The 18,235-nt window shown below is 35.5% G+C and overlaps 1 protein-coding gene across 6 annotated transcripts in view; it reads right to left on the reverse strand.

The window, feature by feature from the left end:
* Positions 1–18,235, reverse strand: part of DIAPH3 (diaphanous related formin 3) — a 473,996-nt gene that overhangs the window by 358,212 nt on the left and 97,549 nt on the right. For all 6 annotated transcript variants that reach the window (XM_072976641.1, XM_072976639.1, XM_072976638.1 and 3 more), the window contains one exon: positions 7,758–7,888. In XM_072976641.1, coding sequence (XP_072832742.1) covers positions 7,758–7,888 — 131 coding nt within the window. The remainder of the gene's footprint in view (positions 1–7,757; positions 7,889–18,235) is intronic.

Here is an 18,235-nt window from a genome sequence, read left to right on the forward strand (position 1 = left end):
TTTGCCCCTTTCCTGTTTGTCCACTTCTGTCCCCCTCTAACCTAAAAAGAACCTAATTACAGGAATGAGATCACTAAGCAACTGAAACTAACTCCTGACTTATGCTCTCCTGAATACACACGATACCATGCCTAAGCTGTTGATTCTTTTCCTAGATAAAAAGAAGTGAAAATGAAGAATTAATCAGTTAAAAAATGAATAGCTCTCTACCCTCAACTGCCCCCTTAACTATCCTGCAGACAGATCACAGACAAGATAATATCTGAAGAGTCAGCCAGTCTGCACACAATGCAGAATGATGCAGACCCTCACCTCTTGCCTCAATGATTCACTGAGAATGTTTCCCTCTCCCTATTTTTCCCTTTAAAAACCATCATAGTTGAGCAGAATCATCAGAGTTGGTCTCTGGACAGAAGTCCACCTTCTCCCCAGACTGCCAGCTCTTCTGTTTAAAGCACTTTTCCTTTCTATTGAATTTGCCTCTAGATCACTGGCTTCTGAGCAGTGAGCAGCCAAACCTGAGTTTGGCAACAGTTTGCTGTAGATGTTTTAGTTTGAGTGCTCTAAAGAATCTGCACACACGCAGAGGAGGGACTCTGCAGTGGGATTGGCAGTGACTATGAAGGAAGAACACGAAGTCTTTCTCCCTTAAAGAACGCCTGATCTCTTCATCATATTCTTGTCCCTTTCCCGAACCCTGGGAGGGAAAGATGTAGGAAACACACACTTTTAACAGGTTTACTCTCTCCAAGAATTCCTCAGATATTTCTGAGAAATATTAACACATTCCACAAATGTCTAATGTGAAAGCACGATTTTTTTATTGCTCACCCAAATAAAGTCAGCAGTATCAAATATTTACCACCTTAATGAGAGAACCAGAAAGATGGTGAGGCTGGTTCAAAAAAAATCAAAAAAAAAATCAAAGAATATATAATGACTTAAAGAAAGGATAGTAGAATAAGAATCTAATTTAAATATAAGCTAGTTAATATCCTGTAGGGCAATAAAACTGCAGCTTCTAGGGTTCATCTTTTAAAAAGTAAAAATAAAAAGAGTAAGCAACAGTAAGGTAAAAACAAAAAGTAAAATAGCATAATACTAACCTACATATTGAAAATTTAGAGCAAAGGCACACAAAAAAATTATTAGTTCACCACTGAGCAGCAGGTCTGACAACTAAATGACAAAAGGACAAAGAGTTTTACTTTTCTGGTTATATCCTTCTGCGAAATTTGGGTTTGGGACATAAGAATGTAAGACCTTTATAATTTAAATTTTTTAATTCAATGCTTTTTTTTCCCTGCTATTAAACTAGACATCACAACCACCCTCCCAACAACAGTCACTGAAATATAGTTTTAAAGTTGTATCTGAGGTGACAAGAAAGCAGACTCTCCTTAGAAACAAAATTTAAAGAGAGAAAGAGGGGGGGGATTTTGGCGGTAAGCCAGCCTTGAGCCCCATTTCTCTGGGGGACACATACGAAGGTCTAGAAATCCGTTTCCTCTTTGGTAGCTGGGCCAAGCGAACAGGACAAGAGCCACAGCCTCAAGCCCACCATCAAGCCTGGGACACAGCTGGAAAAAGTGAGGCTCTCAAAGGGCCACACCTTCAGTAACAAGATGACCTAGCAACAAGCCTACACAATAAAGGAGGCTATCAAGGCAAATCTGTTCTGGTGGTTCGTAGCCCAGCCACACACGTGTATGGTACCGAGGTGGACAGGGAAAAAAAAAAACCTCAAGCCAGTTATCTGAGTTTAAGGCAGTCCTAGGTCATTAGCATCCCTATGCTCCCAGGAGCAGATAACCATTAACTTTGTCTACCAAAATATCTTCAAAATGAACCTCAAAGAAAAAGTTCCAAGGAACAGAAGGTCACACTCTAAAATCACAAAACATACAAAGAAACAAGATATGAGTACAGGCGAAGAAAAAAGAAACCAAAACCAACACTAGGAGGAGTAGGCCTGGGAAACCTTTATTTAGTAGAATTATAGGCATTAAATGTTAAATTTTTAATGTTTAAATAATGCCATTTGCAGCAACATGGATGGACCTAGAGATTACCATACTAAGTCAGACAGAGAAAGACAAACACTATATAATATCACTTACATGTAGAATCTAAAAAAATGACACAAATGAACTTTTTTACCAAACAGAAACAGAGACGAAAAACAAACCTATGGTTACCAAAGGGGAAAGGGAGGGAGGAATAAATTAGGAGTCTGGGATTAACATATACATACTAATACATACAAAATAGAAAAACAATAAGGGCCTACTCTATAGCACAGGGAGCTACATTCAATACCTTGTGATAATGGAAAAGAATTTGAAAAAAATATGCATATATATATATATATATATATATATAACTGAATCATTTTGAATACACTGGAAACTAACATAATATTATGAACCAACTATACTTCAATTTTAAAAAATAATCCTTGTAAAAGACATATCTAATATGTTTAGAGAAATAATTAACAGGATAAAAAATAAGCAAGGAGCAAAAATTATGAAAAAAGACAATGTATTTTAAAACAGCCAAAAAATACTATAGGGATGAAATTATACTAATGGATATTTAAAATATAATGTACCGATTAAACATCAGATTAGACACTGGTGAATAAATAATGAGCAAACCAGAAGATCTTAAACAGTATTTCCAAAATAGAGAGAGACAAATTGATAGAAACTTCAAAGAGGGTAAGGAAATAACTGGTGTATGGAATAAAAAAGTCTAAAACATACAAAATTAGGGGGGGAAATCAATAATCAAAGAGTTAATGGCTAACATTTTCATAGAATTTATGAGATACCAATCATATTCAGGAAGTCAAAAAAGTCTCTAACATAAATAAGAAAGTCCACCTACACATAAAACAAACTATAGAATACCAAAGACAAAACATAATAAAAAGAGAGAAAAGGCAGGTTATCCAGAAAAGCATGAGTTTTAGATAAAGAGCCAACTTCTCAAAAACAGCAATATAAGGCAGAACAGAAAATAATATCTTCAATGGACTAAGAAAAGATATCCAAAAAAACTTCAATTTCACACCCTAGGAGAACTATCCTTCAAAAATAAAAGCAAATAAAGTCACTTTCCAACAAATGAAAGACAGTTTTACCATCGAAAAATTCTCACTAGGGAAACTTAGTAGTATACTTGAAACAAAAGTAAAACAAGAAAAAAATGTGCAATTACCAAAAAAGAATGATGAGTACGTGTTGTGTAAACATGTATACATAAAAATATATTTGTACTACATCTTAGCAGCAATAATAGCTAATTTATCCTACTGAAAAAGAAAAAAGAAAATTAAAATATCACACAAAACCAGCATACTAATCAAGAGAGACTGATTAGTGTTAACATATTTTAGGTTCAGAAAAAGAGATGCTGCTTTTTCTTTTGTCCTTTTTAAGAACACGCAAATAAAGTTTCCTTCTTAAGTATGTGCATGTTAAATTTCTCTTCTGTTTTAAGATCAAACAGAATATGTCTTTCAAATGAGGAAAAATGAAATGAGAAATTAAAAATCTATCAAAGGAATTTGAGGAAGAAGAGGAAGGAAGAAGGAAAAGTAAGAATACAGAAAAGAATGGGGGGAGGGGTGAGCAGGGCGAGGAGGAAGATCGTGGGAAAAGCAGCATAAACTGAAAACTGAAAATGAAATGTCAGATATAAATTCCAATATATCTTTACAATTGCTACGAACTACTGGGTAAAGACAAAGATTGTAAGACATGATTTTAAAAAGTATTTGCATAGTACTTGAAATACATATTCTTAAAATATAATTAAAGTAAAGGTATGGAAAATGATGGTGATAAAATGTGATTAGCCGTATACAACATACAGAAATATATGAATATAAGAAATACTGAGAGGAAAAAGCAAGCCTTTTAAAGGGCACATAGAAGATGATGTCATTTATAGAATGTTCAAAATGACATAAAACCAAGTAATATATTAATTAGGAATACATATAAAATAAACCATAATGCAAAGAAAAGAATGATAAATCCAAGATTCAGGATACAGGCTACCAGACACAGGATAGTGGGAGAAGATGAGGATGAATGAAAGAAGGAGGCAGGGAGAGAGCAGTCCCTCTGAACTATCTGAGAGGCTGTCTCCCAGGCTTGAAGACCTCAGAAAGTCCACCAAATAAAACATAATTCTCAACTTACAAAAAAAAAAAAAAAAAAAAAAAGGAGGGAGCACAGAAGCTTCAAAGTTATAGGCAATATTCTTTCTCTTAGCCTCATTAGTAAACAAGTAGGTACTTATTTTCCTGCTATGACAAACAGCCTTTTTTATACATTTAACAATTTATCAAACTATTTTTTAAAATAAGTCAAACTATGAAAAAGTTGAGATTTTTGTCTTGACTTTTTTCTTCAAACCAGATTGATACAAATGAGTATACCCATCTCATTGTTTGTCACAGTTTTTCTTTCTCTATCTTCATACCTGAAGTACATGGCACAAAACATTCAGCAAACCCAAAATTAAGCTCTTCCACCAGCTTTGTGTTTTCAAGCCCAGAAATGCAGAAAAACTACATTCCAAACATGGCGCTGATTAAGTGGAATAATGACACACACAGGCTGCTGGCTTGCTTTGCAGGAAACATACATTTTACTGCAAATTTTTCTAAAGTGATTTTCTCGAAGTTATAGTTATTAACTTAATCAAATTTAGTTCGAAACCTCCTTAGAAATCTTCTAACAAAATGGTAACCGGTAAAGTATTTTTTGTAAACATCAAAATGCACATGTTAACCGTTGAGTGAACGAAAATAAAACCCAAAATCACCAAACACAAAAATCTATTAAGACTGGTTTTTCTGAGACAGAAATCTTGTCCTGATAGCCACATCAAATTGAGTAAATGAAGATGCATTCTATGACTAATGTGCTACATGCAAAAATGCTTGATATCAACCATAATGATGTTAGCATTCACCTTTTTACATTCCCTCTACACATATCAAATGTATGAAAGTTCAAACATAATTGTTGCCTCTTGAGAGCCACTAGAATTTATATCTGATCATTTGAAGAAGTTAGTCTTTTCCCTAGTGTCCCCAAAATAAAGGGACTTTGTCTTTAAGCTCAAAACTATCCCCAAGAGTATTGAATAATCAATAAAACTTCAAACGGAGAAACTATGTGATCTTCAAATCAACTCTTCATAAAACAAGGCAAATAATCTCGTATTTAAAGCACTGGTTTTCATACAATTCACTATCCAGATAGTCAAAGGTTGACACATCTCATAATTGCTAAGCAGAACTTTAGAAGATGATAAATGGTTCTAAAAATATTATATATTAAGGACAGAGTGGGGCAGATGTTTCTGTTTTATCCTTGATTTTTGTGTTAAATTAACCACTATATATAAAAATAGAAATCAATCAATCAATCCTGTTCCCAAACCAGGATTGGAGAACCATCATTAATCAGTTCACTTGCTGATTTTCAACTCTATTCATAGACACTAAAGAATTTAACTCTGACTTTTTCCATAATACCACAGGTCTAACAACAATCTTAAAAGCTTACCAAAAATTAGATTGCTTCTCTGTTGAAATTTAGTCACATACTGTACATAGAAAAGAAAATATGATAAACTGACTTTATCAGCAGACACATCATAACTAACAGCAAAGTCCAAAGACCTGATTATAGGACTAACTTCAAGTTTTACACGTTCAGCTAAGTCATTCCTCTAATTGGAAATACTCTAAAGTATCTTCTCAATTTTCTGTCCACATAAAGTGCCATGATTTCAGAAAAATTTCTCAAATGACAAGGTTTTTTAATCTTTTCAATTAGAAAGACTATTTCCTAGGAAACAGAAACACTTGTGGATTCTTGATAGTACATTCTAAAGCTGGCTGTTCTTGGGGAAATAATTCCACAAACTTGTGTTTATCTTTAAAATAAGGTTCAAATGAAAGAAACATATAGCATTATTTCCCAATGTATTTAGGTAAAATCACAATAAATAATTGTATCCATTGTAATGTACATGAATTTATACATAACATCCTCTCAGTGTTTCCTTCACTATCATATCCATCTACTCAAAACATGAAGAAGAAGAAAAGGTAAAGGGAAGGTCTACTTATAATTATATTGAAAATCCATGAATATCTCCAGTGACCAGTGGCTGCCAGATAATCTGAAGAATGAATGTTATCTCCCCAGTCGACCCCAAAATACCCTCTTCTCACATTTAAATTCCACAAGAATAGGACCTGGATCTGCTCTGCTATTTATTCAAGCCCCACATCTAAGACAGTACTTGGAAAACAGCAGGTGCTCAATAATTATTTTTTAAACGGTAACATTTAGCAAGTACAAATTAAGCTGGAAACCAGAGCTCTTCATGTAGGACTATATCTGTCAAATAAATAAATTCCTAATTCAACCTAGCAATAGCCAACGTAAGACTCAAGAAGATTAAAATTGTTTCAGTCCACAAGTCTTTACCAAGCACCTTCAATGTGCTAAGCACTATACCTGGTAAAGAGGTAAATAAGATGTATGACATCCCTGATCTCACACCCACCATTACCCGACAGCCTAAACAACAGATCAAAAAGAGCAAAATATGGAAAAATAAGGATAAAATTGAAATAATAAAGATTTCTTATTCAGTCTTCATACTCCTTAATTAAACTTCACTCACTGTCATGATTCTCTCAACAGGTAGGGTCTTTTTGTTTCACATACTTACAATGTCAAGGATTTTTTTTTTTTAATACTGTAGCCAAACTTCAAAAACATCCAAAAAAGTATTAATCAGAATATCAAAAACATTCTTTTACATATCATTAACCTCCAAGCATAGTTTGTCATTCTGGTCCTCTAGCCCTTTGTCTGTGTCCGCATAACTATACACACACATATATATACATACACATAAATGTATATATATACATATTGAGAGAGGGCTAGAATACATTTACATATACCTCATATATATATTTTAATACAGAAATAAGCATTCATTTATTATCATAATAAGAAATCAAATCAGATTAACTGTAGACTGTGGCAGGTCTGAAATTCTGACTGACTGCTCAGACATTTTATAACTACTCTTACTTGAAATTTTCCAAGAATATGCTGGGCTAAAAAGTCTAAAAATTGATCTAGTTAGATACTTAAGGAAGTGTTGTCAGCTATAGGACACCCAGTTAAATTTGGATTTCTGAAAAAAACAACAAATAATTTTTTAGTGTAAGTATCTCTAAAATTTAGATTTTACTGGGCGTCCTGTATTTTTATTTGCTAAATCTGACAACATTAACCTGTGGACTCCTATAAAGATACCACTTTCAATAAAGGAAAAAAATTAACGGCATTTCTTGCTACATCAAACAGGAATCAGCCTATATATAGCCTATATATATATATATAAACAAAATTCAGCCACATTAAATTGACAGTGTCTGATCACAACTGTCCTTTTTGGAAAAAACAACTTAAGTTCTTAAAAATTATAAGAAAAAGAAATTTTAAAGTCCATGGGCTATGTATCACTCAGTAATAAATACAAAAAGTACTACTGAGACTGTATTTGCTTATGCATATAAATATTATGTATTCAATTTTCACCTTTATTTATTCACAGGCACCATGAAGTATTACATACAAGTGACAGATCATGGCATCTGTTTAATTTAGTAATATGCGCTGATGTTCAGAGAGACGGATTACCTCACAGGATTACTCGTCAAAGATACGCGGAGGGACTCCAGGCAAGTGACAAGCCTCTCCTCTGCAGACCCCATTTTCAGTTCATGGATGAATTCCTGAGGTGAGATCTGTCGACTACTCTTAAGACTTCCCTGTAAAATAAGTCAAAAAAATTTATAATTCACGCTGTGTGAAGATTATCCATTAAAATAGTAACAACCACAGTAATCCTACCTTTCATATTAACAGTGGCATACAACTATTCTTAAGTAGTATTATTTTGAGAGGGTGATTTCTCATAAATCTATAAATTCATAATCCATGGCATCCACAAAAGATAGTAACATAAAAAGGTTTGCAAATTAAAACAACTGCTTTGTCAAATCCAAATATCATGAAAAACAATGAAGTGTTTATCATAGGAAATATCCAAAAATACACCAATGTGTTTCAGGACACATGCAAAATAAAAATCAAACCTCAATATAAGAATGACCTTGTTAAAAATTAATATTCCAAGCAACACAGAAAAGGCTGTAAATCATTCATTCACTCAATGACTATTAAGCACCTAGCTCTAGGCACTATAGACATAGAGATGACCAAAACCAACGTCTGGAAAAAGAAACACAAGCAAGGAAATAGTACTTTTCAATGCAGTCTAATTCCTCTAACACAATACCAAGGGACTCAAAGGAGGAAACACCCAAACTGGCAGAGCAGATGAGGGAAGCCTGCATAACACAGAGAGGAAAGTAAGAGTTAGGGAGGCAAAGAATCAGACAAGAATACCTCCCAGACTAAAACATCCACGCGTGTGTGCATGTCCAAGGAGAAAAACAAAAGCACATGCAACTGAAGATAGAGGCCGGGTCACGGAATGGTAGAGCATCGCCACACAAGTACCTTTTCCAGGGGTTGGGGAGGGGGCGTTGGCAGGATCACGCGGCAGCAGTATGAAATATGGATGAGAAAAGTTAGGGTTCACTCATTATTCCACAAACATGAATTGCCTACCGAGTGCCACTCACCGTTCTAAGTGCTGAAAACAGGGCAGTGAACAACAGGCAAAAGATCCCCACCTGCACGGAGCTTTATTCTCCAGGGGGAAGAGTCAAGAATGGCAGATAATATGTGAAAAGTAATTAAAATACATCCCACTGCAGAGAGTGCTAAGTGCTACAGAGAAAAATAAAAGCAGAGAGGAGGAAAAAGCAGCATGCGAGATGGGAGGCGATTTCAAATGGGGTGGTCAAAGAAAGACTCAAGAGAAGAAACTGACAGCCTCAAACTTGAATGTCAGAAGGAGCTATGCAGATATCTGAGGAAAAGCTGTGATGGAGGGGACTGCAGGCCTTACAGGCCACCAGAGACCTTTTACTCTGAGATCAGAAGCGTCAGAAGCAGGAAGACCTGTTGAGAAGGTATATATGATGGGAAATGATGAGGATGTCAAACTAACAATAAACTCTAGAATTATATCTATTTGAATTACACATCACACATCAACAGGGAAGGAAAGGAACTGGACGTGTTCAAAAGCAGATTAGTTAGGATGGCAGGAAATTGGACGTATTTTTTTCATTTTGTTTTATTATTAATTTGTTACAATGTTGTATTAAGGAAACATCCTCAATAATGCAAAACAAATTAACCCTGGAAAACAGGCAATTTTCATCAATAGCAAGTGGTAATTTATTAAAGAAAAATTCAGGGCAAAATTTCAATAGACTCAAATGATAAAGCTGCAAGGAAAAATGAAATGGTGAGAGCACTAAAAATATCCAATTTTTTTAAGTGACTGTACTATCTCTCATTAAAAAGAATACATTCAACCTGCACCAACATATCATTTATCATCATATTTTTGCTTTAAATTACCAAAGTATTGCTTGTTCAACAAAAACTTGGAAAACAGAAAAATGACTACTAATTTGATTTTTCTATATTTTAAGTATTTTTCTCATACAAAGATATATACATTATATATACTTTCATGCTTGAACACATACACTTTACTTATAAAAATATCATATAATACATATTGTTCTATAGGCTACTTTAATCATTGAGTAATATTTAATGATCATATTCTAATATCAATACATTTTCTTTCCTGCCTACTGACTATTAACATGCCATTACTTACCTAATTTAGACCACAATTATTGGGCATGTTGGTTGCTTGCAATTTCATGGTATCATAAATTTTTCAAGTTTCTTGTGCACACTATCAGGCCAATATTTTTATCCAAATATATAATTATCCAAATATATATATATACACATTTTATATACATTTTATTTTTATCACTATATATATATATTTGGATGTTAAACTAGATGATCTTTTGTAGCCCTTTATGAATTTATTATTGAAATAATTATGATATTGGTAGAATCAAAATAAACCCAAAACTTAATAGATGAATTTTCCTCCAGCAATATTTGAGTAAGCCTCAATATTTAAAGTAAATACTTTTAAAATGTAAGAATAACAAGCAGTAAGTGCACTTGGATTAAAAGTGAAATTAAGAGATTTAAAAAATAAATAAAAAGCCACCTGCTTATCTCTTAGCCCCATCTTAAAAAGACAACCACTTTTAATTTCTTAACTGTTTTTTCTGATATATGTCTAAATTATGTGCTTATTCTGATATAAACTTGTAAGTTTTCAATATTACCTTGGACCTATAAAAAAAATTAGGACTTAACTATCTTAAAATATTGGAACTTCTACTCTCCCACCCTCTGACTACAGTTATAGGTAAACTCAGTGGAACCAAAGGATGCCATTCCATCCATGAAATGGGAGTTAACTGAATCCATGTTCTATAGGGTCCTTACAGGAAAGTTCCTATGGAGATGAGTTCAAGCATCCAGAAACTTCAACAATCCTTCGGTTTGCTTTAATGACACAGAATAGGGCATTCAGTGAGCAGAATGTCCCCATTCATAATGTCTTCCAGCTACTATAACTTCCATGTTGGTAAAACCAACATGTTGGTCCCCCTAAAATTGGGAACAAGAGAAGCCATGTCAGTTTTCACCATTCACTAGAACCGCCTAGGTTTGGGGCTTAAGCCAAAACGTGGTGCTAACTACTTACATGGGGAAGAAGGAAGAAAGCCAATGAGTAACAGGAGAAATAGCTATCTAAGCGTCAAAAGTCTGAGCAAACGACATGTTTCTAAGAAAATAAAATGTGACCAGAGACCAGAATGAAGAAAAGGAGGGAGCAGAGCATTCTGGGAGAAGGGTCTTTCAAGCAAACAGAAGAGCAAATATAAAGCCCTAAGGCAGGAATGAACTTGGTATATTTGAAGGGCAGCTCAAAGACTCATCTAAATCCCAGTGAGCATGATAAAGAGTCACAGAGGACAAGGACAGATAAAACAAGCTGACATCTAATCCTGAAGGCTGATTGACAAGCCAGAGCCCAGTGCCAAATGTTTTTGTATGAGGAGCTAAGAATGGTATTCAAATTTTTAAAAGCTTGTTTAAAAAAAAAATTGAGGAGAAAAAGAAAGAAACAGCAGCTGAGACCATGTGTCACACAGAAACCTAAAATGTTTACAATCTGACCATTTAAGAAAAAGTTTGCTGGCCACTGATAGGGTCTTATAAACCACAGTAAGGACTCTAGGTTTTATTCTGAGTGGATGGTAAAACATTTGTGGACACCAAGCATAGAAATTATAAGAGCCGCCCAACATTTTAAAAGGATTGTTCTAACTACTGTGTGGAAACAGACTGTAAGTGGCAAAACATGAAACAAGGAAACCAGTTAGAAGAGCTTTTGCATTGTCTGGTCAAGAGTTGATAGCAACGTAGCATATGATGACAGTGAAGGAGGGCATAGGATTTGCTCAGTATGAAGGTAGATCAGACAAGACTGACTGATAGTTTAGATGTAAGGTGTGAGGTATGTGTGAAAGAATTAAAATCCAAAGATGATACCAAAGTTTTGGTCTCAACAACTAAATGATGGTGTCACCATCTACTGATCAGTATGACCTTGACAAGAGCAGCTTCAGTGGTGGACTGGAGATAAGCCTGATCAGAAGTTCAAGGGAGAAAGCAAGAAAAATGGATAAGTCTTCTGAGGAGATTTTGTAAATGGGAGAAAAGGGCAATCATTAGAGGGGAACTTGTGGTGTGATTCAGGGTGGGGGACCACACCATGTTTGTATGCTGATGGGAATAACCAAGCAAAGAGGAAGAAACCGATGATGCAGAGGGAGATATAAATGCATGAAAACAAACCAAGAAGTGAAGAACACCACACAAAAAAAACCCTTTAGTAGGTGACAGAGGGTGTGACCAAGAGAAAGGGCTGACCTTACACAGTTTCAGGGAAAGTGGCTCACGCTAAGAAGAGCAAAAGCAAAATTAAAGGGAACAGATTCAGGTAGATCATTGGCTCTGGTGATTAGGAAGTGAGGCACAACAGTTCTCTTCTGATAACATCAGCGGTCTCAGCGACAGAAGGGGAATATAATCAGCTAAAGTTGGGGTGCAGAGTTGGAGTACGAGAGAACTACTTTCAGAAAGTAAAAAAGCGCATTGACAAGGGTCATGTGGCAGGATACCTGTTAATGTATCCGTTAAAGGTTGGCTTGGTCAACTGTGGTCATGAAGAAAACCTAGTAGTCAGTGTGGCCCTGTGCCTCCTGCAGGTGCCTGCTGTTGCTGAGATGCAAATGCAGAGGAGGTGGCAAGTGCAGTTTAACCGAGGGCAGAGTTTACAGGAAGAGAGAGGCAAGTGAACTGAAGGGCTATGCAAGAGAACAAAGGACTGTGTGTCTAAGGTCATTAAAGAGAGAAGTAAGGTCATGGTGGGAGTGACAGACATGAAAAAATGGTACAGTCAATAGATCAGCTATTCTCAAAGGGTTCTAGAATTCTTAAAGGAGGAATAATAAGGACAGAGGAGGGTAGATAATGCTCAAGAAAGGAAGTCTGTAAACCATATTTATAAATGGTATTTCACTAGCCAAGGTAATGAGTGGGTGAGATTAGGTGAAAAAACAAAGATTGCTGGGAGTGATAAAATCAGAGAGAGAGGATGGACTGTTAGCTGGAGTATCTATATGTATGATCAAGTCAGGAAGGATGATGGCAGTGGTGGTAGCAAAAGAAAAGCAATGAGCTGGCAGCCAAATCTCCTGGGAATGAGGATTCTGTCAGCACATGTCAGGACCTCTGTGTGGTACCATCCTCTCCACTAGAACACATCTAGCAGGGCAGCATCCGCTTCTGCCTGATTCACCACTGTGTCCAGCATCCAATGAAGGAATGAGGTTACAAAATGGGAGGTATGCATGTACTAAGGATCACAACCAGAAAGGAGAGGCAGATGAGCCCCACACAAAAAAATTCTGAAGAATGAATGCTTAACTAGAAAGGAGGATTTCAATTTAAAGACAGAAGAAATAGACCAGATAATTGGGAAATGAGCTTTCAGCATAATTTCCCCCCTTTTACTATATTACTATCAAAATACAGGTAGAAAAGAAAGGAAATTGAGGGGAGAAAATATTACGTTACATGAATAATCAGGAATATTCCTTTTAAACACAGTCCTTCTTGTGTGTCTTTCATTTCACATAACTTCAAAGCAAGTTAGCCAGGGAGAGGAGGAAGATATTTGGTCTGCATATCTCTAAGTCCATTAGCCATGAAGATGAAACTACTTAGAAAGCTTTATCTCCTGTGGTATCAAAGCACATTAGTGAGATAAGGATATCTGCCTGACATCACAAAAATTAGAAGGATATTTATCCAACATAGTTTTCAAATCTCTTTTAATCCCTTAGTAAATTTTATTCTAAAATACCATAAGTAGGATAAGAAGAAAAGTACATACATTACTCTTGTCATTTTTTGTATTAAAAGTATTCAAAGGTACAAAAAGTAATACACCCTTTCACTACTTATTTCCCTTACTATTTCTATTTCTCTAAAACCAAACATTCGTTCCTTTGCTATGTAGCTACTAAAGGTAGTAGTGACCATTTCCCTTGACCTGTCATAGAACAGACTCATTTAGCCTCAATGCCTGCATTTCATCTCAGTTCAGGTGTAAGACTTATTCAGCATGTTTCTTCATTATTTCACCTCACACATTTGTTTGCAGAATAATTTGGAATACTATTTCCATGACAAATTAAAGATACGCTGTCTTTCCAAGTTACTAGTGAGAAGTACTGAAGAAATGACTTTCTTTATTTTTTCAAATAACTGAATTATTTCTATATAACCATGGAGAAACCACCACTTAATGATGATGATCTGCTTTTTAAAATAATAGAGGTAAAAACTTAAATCTAGAAAGTCTGCATGCTCTGCAGGAAAATGACACAGCATAATTCCCATGTGTGAGGACAATGGTCTTTTAGTTCCTGGTAGAGTGTCGAACACATGGTAGTTGCTTTAAGCAAAACTTTGCCTACATCACTTGAGATACCACACAAGTCAGAAACTATATTCTTAAAACTCTACTGCAATCACTGGAAACTATCACTCAGCTCATTTAATCACACCCTAATCCTCTCGGAAAGTAGACGGCCTATTCCAAAATTCACCTTTCAGCATCCACAACTATGGGGAATTGTTTATAGTTTTTTTAATCACACCTAAACCCATAAAGAAAAATCAGCATTTTTAAACATGAAAATCCAAAATAGCCTCTAGATATCAGAAATTGAGAATACTGGGGGACTGTAAGAATAGATTGAAATCTTAAGTGTTTTTTGTATGATGTGTCAGTAGACTCAAGACCCTTCTCTGTGACATTCACTTTGTAATTTTTAGGTTAGCTGCAGAAAGAGAAAAATTCCATCAACTTAAAGCCAAAATAATGTAAAAACGTAAGTTCTCGCAGTAAACAGAGTATGTGTACTCTTGCATGGTAACTATAAATTAACTGCCTTAGTTTCTCTTTAGCATTGTAATTCCTGAATTCTTAGCACCTATTCAGGGGATGAGACTTGCAAAGATAAATAAGATGAAACAAAATGGGGAGACTATTTAAAGAAATAGTTTGCATTGACAATGACAACATTTTAAGAAAACAACAGAGTCAGCACTGTACAAAAAGGGGTGAGCACAGTTTCTGCCAAGGGGGTAATTATAATCTAAATTACTATCATGTATATTGCTATTAAAATGCATTGCGACAATTTCCTTGCATTTTTCAAATGATTTCTAGCATCTCTAATGTTACTGATCAAAAGAAACACTAAGCTGTCATTGCAGTATGAATTACTTGTTTTCAGAACATTTACAACCTCAATATATCTTCATTGCCAATAAAATCTGTTATTCAGAGATGATATTATGCAAACTCACTACAGAAGCTATGAGCGATGAAAAGTACCATAGAAAGGAGCATTCACCAACAAATTAAGTTTAACAAAGAGTCTCCTTAAAGAGTTAATTATTTTTTTCCATAAACATTTAATGAGCACCATTATGTACCAAGAACTCTGCCTGCCATTTTGGAAGCTGCTTTTAGCGTACAGTAAAAATAGCATGTGTTAAAAGTTTACAATTACCAAGTATATTTTACAAAGAAACATGATAAAATACAGAAAATGTGCTGCTCTTCCCCCTTTCAGTTTCTAAAATATCTTTACAGGAAAGAAAGGGAAAAAAAAACCCAGATTGATCTAATACTAATTTTAGCCACTGAGAAATTAACTTGAATAAATAATAAAAGAAATTTAGCACATAACATTTCTCTTATTATTCATCAATACCTAACTAGTATTGATTTCCCTTCCATTCACAGGAACGCTTTCCTGTGCTGGCCCATTGCCTTCAATAGACACCTGAATATTTAGACTATTTTATGAATTTAATTAGTGTTGCTCCAACTGCTGAATGCATTATAACATTTCCACCTGCTTAACCATCAGCAGAATTGAGGTGTTCTTTTAGCTTTGAAACCTCAAAAAGGATATACAGTAACAATTAACAGTCAGCTGCTTCTACCCACAGGCAGAGAACAGTTACTGAATAAAGCGTTGTGAGCCATACACCATGGACACACTGCATGAACTATAGCATGCAGTTATAAAAACGGAAGACATCACTATGAACTGACATAGCATGATTTTTAGGACAAATTTTGAAGTGGAAAAATTATAGAAGAATATCTATAGTATACTGCTTTGTGTTTTATAAAAGAAAGAGTAATTTCCAGCAGGCCAAAACTAGGAAGAAACTTGGGGCTGCCCAGGTGCCCCTCAGCCCCACTGCGCTGCAACTGTGCCCGGTGGTCTATCCACAGGGTGAGGCTTGGCGCCTCAGGGCCAGGCAGGAGGTGTAGTTCCAGCTGCTGCCCACCTAGGCTCCAAGCAAATTTAAAAAAAAAAAAAAAAAAAAAAAGGCAGGGGTCGGGTATAGCTCAGTGGTAAAGCACGGACTTAGCATGTGAGAGATCTCGGGTTCAATCTCCACTGCCTCCACTAAAAAAAACTGGAGGAGGAGGGGAAGGAGGAAAAGGGGGAGGAAGAGGGGGAAGAAGAAGAAGGGAGAGTGGGAGGAGGGAGGAGGGAGAAGAAATATATATATGAGTGTTTACTGGTATAGAAAGGCGGAGGAAAAGCAAGGAAGTAGGACACCTAACAGAAAGGACAGTAAGTGACAATCCTCTGAATATACTTTTTGGTAAAGTTCAGGTTTTTGCAACTATGTTGATATTTCATAGACTCAAAAAGAAAAAAATCAAGAATGGGAGGAAAATCCTAAAATGAAATGAATTCAAATCAAATGAGCCTAACTGTATTTCAAATGGATAATAATGTCAGAGAAACAAGATAGAAAATGAAATTTGAAAGTATCAGTATAAACATGTAGTTCTGGGGGGGGGAGAAGTATCTACATAGATAGACAGACAGAAATAAGAAAAGAAACATATACAAGATGGATGTCTGTATACACATATCATGTCTTACATATATTTTATATGCTCACGTATTCATATATGCAGTATATGAATATGCACACATGTATATATGTATAATATTCACACACATACATATACGTATGTCTACACACACCCACACACACACATATATACTTATGTCCTAGCTCTGTCTAAAGGGCCTAGAAATAAAGACATCCTCTTAGTAGACCTGGCACCCAGATAATGATTTCTAAATAGCATTCTCCACGAAAAGTCCTTGGAGAAAGGACTGAATATCCAGAGCAGAGGCTAGAACAGACCAGGATGACACTGGAAGATTTTATGCAAGATAGCAAGGAAGTGCTCAAAGAATGACGGTGACATGCTGAAGGATAAAGGAATCAGTATGAAAGGGTTTCTGTTGGTCAAACATATGGGGAAGGGGACAGATGGGAGTGATGGCTTAAGGGCATGAGGTTTCCTTTGGAGGTTGATGACAATGTTCTGGAACTAGACAGTGGCGATGGCTCCACAGCATTGTGAAGATACTAAACACCAGTGAACTGTATACTTCAAAATGGTTAAAATGATGAATTTCATATAAAATTTACCACAATACATTTTTAAAACATTTATAAAACAGAAAAAAGTAAATCTGTAGTGTTAGAAAGCCAGGACGAGAATTATTTGGGGGAGGAGGGAGGGCAGTGACCAGGACATTGGAACTTGCTGGCACTGTCCTACTTCCCCAGCTGAGCCCTGGTTACCCAGGTGTGCCCACTGTACAGTAGCTTATCCAGCGCCACACTAAAGATATGTGGACTTAGGATGTAAAGCACTAAAAAAAACTTCAAACTTACTAATTTTTATGTTTTGCATTATTTCTAAGGTCAGATAGGTACATTCAAACTGAATTTCTTAAGGTTTTAAAACATGCCATTTAAAACCCCATACTGTATATTTCCTTGCTAAAAAATCAAATTAAATGAAAAAAGTTACACTATCTCAAATAAGGCCACTTGTTTTTATTTAGCATCTTCAGTATATTTTTTTGGAACTGGGAAAAAAAAAAGCCCAAAGTTGGGGATGGAGGGAGCTGATTAAATAAACATGGATGTTCTAATTTGCCAGTCTCTATTTGATGGTTCAATGAAGGATAAAGATCTATTTGGCACATCTGAATGGACAGAAAAAAAATGTGTTGATGCTCTTAGTCATTGGTTCATTATCTTCTTTATTGTGTTGATTATGTTTATGTAGAAAGAAAAACGACAACAAAACTTCATTGGGCATTTACCAAAAAACAGGGGGTCGGAGTTGGGGGTGTGGTGTAGAAAACACCAGCTGTTCCAGTCTTTAAAATTAGGCAATTTGTTTTTCCATCTCTCCAGGTAATTGCACAATTATTTGCCTCCACAATTCTGAGTAGTACTTTCAAGTGTCACCGTTACATTTATATAGTGTAAGCCCATCTTCCTTTGTCTCTTCTTTCTTCTTGATTTATAGAAGAAAACCACCCTACCTCTTCATATTCACATGCCAGCCTACAAATCTAATCTGTTTATGTTAGTGAAAAGCTCAAAAA

The sequence above is a fragment of the Vicugna pacos genome, chromosome 14, assembly GCF_048564905.1.
Source record: "Vicugna pacos chromosome 14, VicPac4, whole genome shotgun sequence".
Classification (NCBI taxonomy): Eukaryota; Metazoa; Chordata; class Mammalia; order Artiodactyla; family Camelidae; genus Vicugna; species Vicugna pacos.